The 3,260-nt window shown below is 38.9% G+C and overlaps 1 protein-coding gene across 1 annotated transcript in view; it reads right to left on the minus strand.

The window, feature by feature from the left end:
- The window catches only part of LOC107717546 (guanine nucleotide-binding protein G(olf) subunit alpha-like), a 21,749-nt gene extending 18,489 nt beyond the window's left edge, over positions 1 to 3,260 (minus strand). Inside the window, exons 1-4 of the mRNA XM_016524329.1 lie at positions 2,778 to 3,260; positions 2,521 to 2,593; positions 1,596 to 1,650; positions 1,377 to 1,496 (exon numbers count right to left, since the gene is read on the minus strand). Coding sequence (XP_016379815.1) covers positions 1,377 to 1,496; positions 1,596 to 1,650; positions 2,521 to 2,593; positions 2,778 to 2,916 — 387 coding nt within the window. The 5' untranslated portion in view covers positions 2,917 to 3,260. The remainder of the gene's footprint in view (positions 1 to 1,376; positions 1,497 to 1,595; positions 1,651 to 2,520; positions 2,594 to 2,777) is intronic.

A 3,260-nucleotide genomic window follows, 5' to 3' on the forward strand; every position in this document is an offset into this window, starting at 1 on the left:
GATAACTTTGGTCACTATAATCGTGATATGAAATTTTCATACCGTTACATCCCTAGTCCACACGGATCCGGCGTTTTGGGAGAGTGAAACCGATATTTTTTAAAATCGGGTCCCAGAGTGGATAAATCTGAAAACGCCGCCTTTGCGTTTTCGTGTGGACAGCGAATCCATATATTTTTTGAAACGATGACGTCATCAGCCCACGTCTTGCCCCTAGTCAGACAAGTGGACGTAGCCTTAGTGTCAGTTTGATTCAGCCTGATCAGATGGAATTCTATGTATTTCACTGAAAATTCCCCAGAACAACCCAATTCCAAAGTTTTCACTTGATACCCTGAAACAAGCAAAGCTGAGAAAACGACAGTGACAATTTTTCCATGACTTCGGTGTCTTCTAATGACTGGCACAAATATCAGTTTCAGTAAACCTATGCCAACCTGTGGCTAAAACACACAGCTACATTAAGGAACACAAAATGTCTAAATTACAACAAGCTTCACTCACTGACAAATGCAAAGACTATATTTGTATCTTTGTCCTGAATTACACTCAGTCAACCGACAACTAAAGCAATTGATGCAAATGCATTTAATGTGAAAACCTTCTGTCCCGTGGATTAGTCAAGGTCTCTTGGATTAGTCAATCTGGAAATTAAATTCTACATATGAACCCAAAATACCCCACAAACACCTGTAATTTAACATAACCTAATGTGCTAGCAAACCACAGATGCAACAACAATACATGACAAAGTACAAACAGAACATAAGCTATCATAGCAACATGCTAACCATATTACATTATGCACAATTAAAAAATACAGTATTTTACTACTTTTTAATGTAATTACGATATTGTAACTACTGTCAAAAATGTATAAATATACACTAAACACTAAATGTTAAAGGGGTCATATGATGCAATTTCATTTTTTCCTTTCTCTTTGGAGTGTTACAAACACATCTACATGATAATCGAGCATGTCTGTAAATGAAATGTCTGTTTGCTAGAAATGCTAGAACTCTATCCCACACTGCTGATAAAATTAAGGCCTAATTTTTATTCTTACTGTTAAAAATTATAAAATTAACCACCCATTTAAACTGCAGACTCAAACAATAACAAAGCAATCAGTCTCAATTCCCACAAATTAATTTTCGTCAGTAACATATTCAAACTTTCAGTTAGTCGCAGGAACTTCTTCTCAAGTACATGATTTAAAAAAAGATCATGCAACAATTGGTATTTTCATAAATCAAAAGACTCATACAAAACCTCTCGGTAAGCGGTTCAAAAACCTCAGAACATCAACATTTACACAAATTCAAATGTCATTCAAAGCATCCTGGGTAAATTATGAAAATGAGGCTCCTTACCTGTGTGTAATCAAAGTCAGAGAGCGGCGCTATGCTTTTGATATAGTTGATCCTAAACTGGTCCTCTGGATTAGCGAGTGGGACGGGTGGTATTAAAGTGCTCATTGCAGACACTATGGTCTAGAAATAAAAACCAAAGGGTTATGAGCCGTGAGACCGAGATTAGATCTAGAAAACAACTTGTAGAAACTAAATCAGGAATGAGAGCGGCTCACTTACCACGATGGCGTTCTTCACATTTTTGCGAATGTCTTGAATTTTCTGTTTCTTTTCCCTGTATGTGAAAACATTTACATTTGGTCAAAAGACAGAAATAAATATATATATATAAAAGTAATAATAAATTGCAAGACTGAATTTCAAATCTCCAACTACCGGTTCTAGGAATAGCTCTTATAAAAAATATGTTCATTTTGTCATCATTTCATTCCAAAAAAACATTTCTGTGGAACACAAAAGGAGATATTTCAGAGAATCTTCATTCAGCTCTCTTCCACACAGTGACAGCTCAAAATGACAGCATCTGTCAAGCTTTCAAAATGACAAAAACTATATAATTTGTGAACCATATTCCAAGCCAAAACTTGATGTGTCATGAAACTGAGAATGAAATTTGAGAGCTTAAGCGAAGGGAAAGACCTTAAGTAACTAAAGATTTGAATTTCAGCCTCTTTCTGGCACAAACCCATCATATGACTTCAGAAGACTTGAAAAATATAATGCACAAGTCATATTAACTACTTTTACGGTGCTCTCTTATCAACATAAAAGTAGTTTGGAGCTGAACACACAGTTGCACAGAATTTCTAATTAAGCTCTGTCATTTAGATATGTTATTACAATTATTATCAGTATGCAAAAACTCTTTTAAAGAAACATGCATGAAACTTTAGAGGCCTGATGAAGATTCGGTCTGTGATTCTATGATTTTAGTCACTTCTCACTCACGTACAGATTCTGTATGAGCGCATAACGGTGATGTTGCAGTGAGGCACTAGCTGATAGCATGTAGTGCTACATCACTATCTGCTTCAGCGTGTATGAGGGTTTCCTTCGCCATGCCGAGGCTGAACACAGGGCCCAGCACTCACATAACGCCCTCACATGCACATATGTGACATCAGTACAGTAAACAGGTACTCACTCCGCATTAAACCCGTTGACATGAAGAATTCTCATCTGCTTCACGATAGTGCTTTTCCCCGATTCCCCAGCACCTAGGAAGCAAACACAGCCGTGTGAATACATGCAAAGTCTCTCAGATACTTCAGATATCACGGTGTGTGTGTTCTTCATATGTACAATCCGACATGCCAGATCGAGCTGTCAAACACGGTGCGTTTGAAAACAGCCTCGTATGGGTCTCGTATGTCGGATATAACGCCTCAAGTTTCCTCTTACCCAACAACAACAGTCGATGTGTGGCTTTATAAGCCTGTCTCTCTTTTTGCAACTGCTTCTCTATTTTCTTGTTGGCCTCTCGATGTGTTTTCTCGTCGATGCGCTGGTCTTCGGTTTTACTGCTCCCCAAACACCCCATCTTACTCCCTCGAAGCCAATCTGCGAGCAGCACCCTATTGAACGATCAATCCAATTCCGATTCCAAAGAGAGAAAATTATCCACAATAGACAGAGAAAACGGGTTTTGTTTCTCCTCCGTTACAACGTCTCAAGCAGCCCGGGCGTCATTCAGGCGACGGGATTGATGAAACTGATCACATATCGATCTGTAAGGTGGGATATGAACTTGCATCTGGATCCGTGGGTCTCTCTGAGCCCCTGCCAGGCGCTCTGCTGTTCTCTCGCCCTCTCTGTATTTTTCTATGTGATATTCTCTGCCTGTATCTCTGCTGTGGTCTGTAACTCAGCACTGCTGCCTCTGTC

The sequence above is a fragment of the Sinocyclocheilus rhinocerous genome, unplaced genomic scaffold (genome assembly GCF_001515625.1).
Source record: "Sinocyclocheilus rhinocerous isolate Xijiao unplaced genomic scaffold, SAMN03320098_v1.1 scaffold1694, whole genome shotgun sequence".
In the NCBI taxonomy this organism is placed as follows: Eukaryota; Metazoa; Chordata; class Actinopteri; order Cypriniformes; family Cyprinidae; genus Sinocyclocheilus; species Sinocyclocheilus rhinocerous.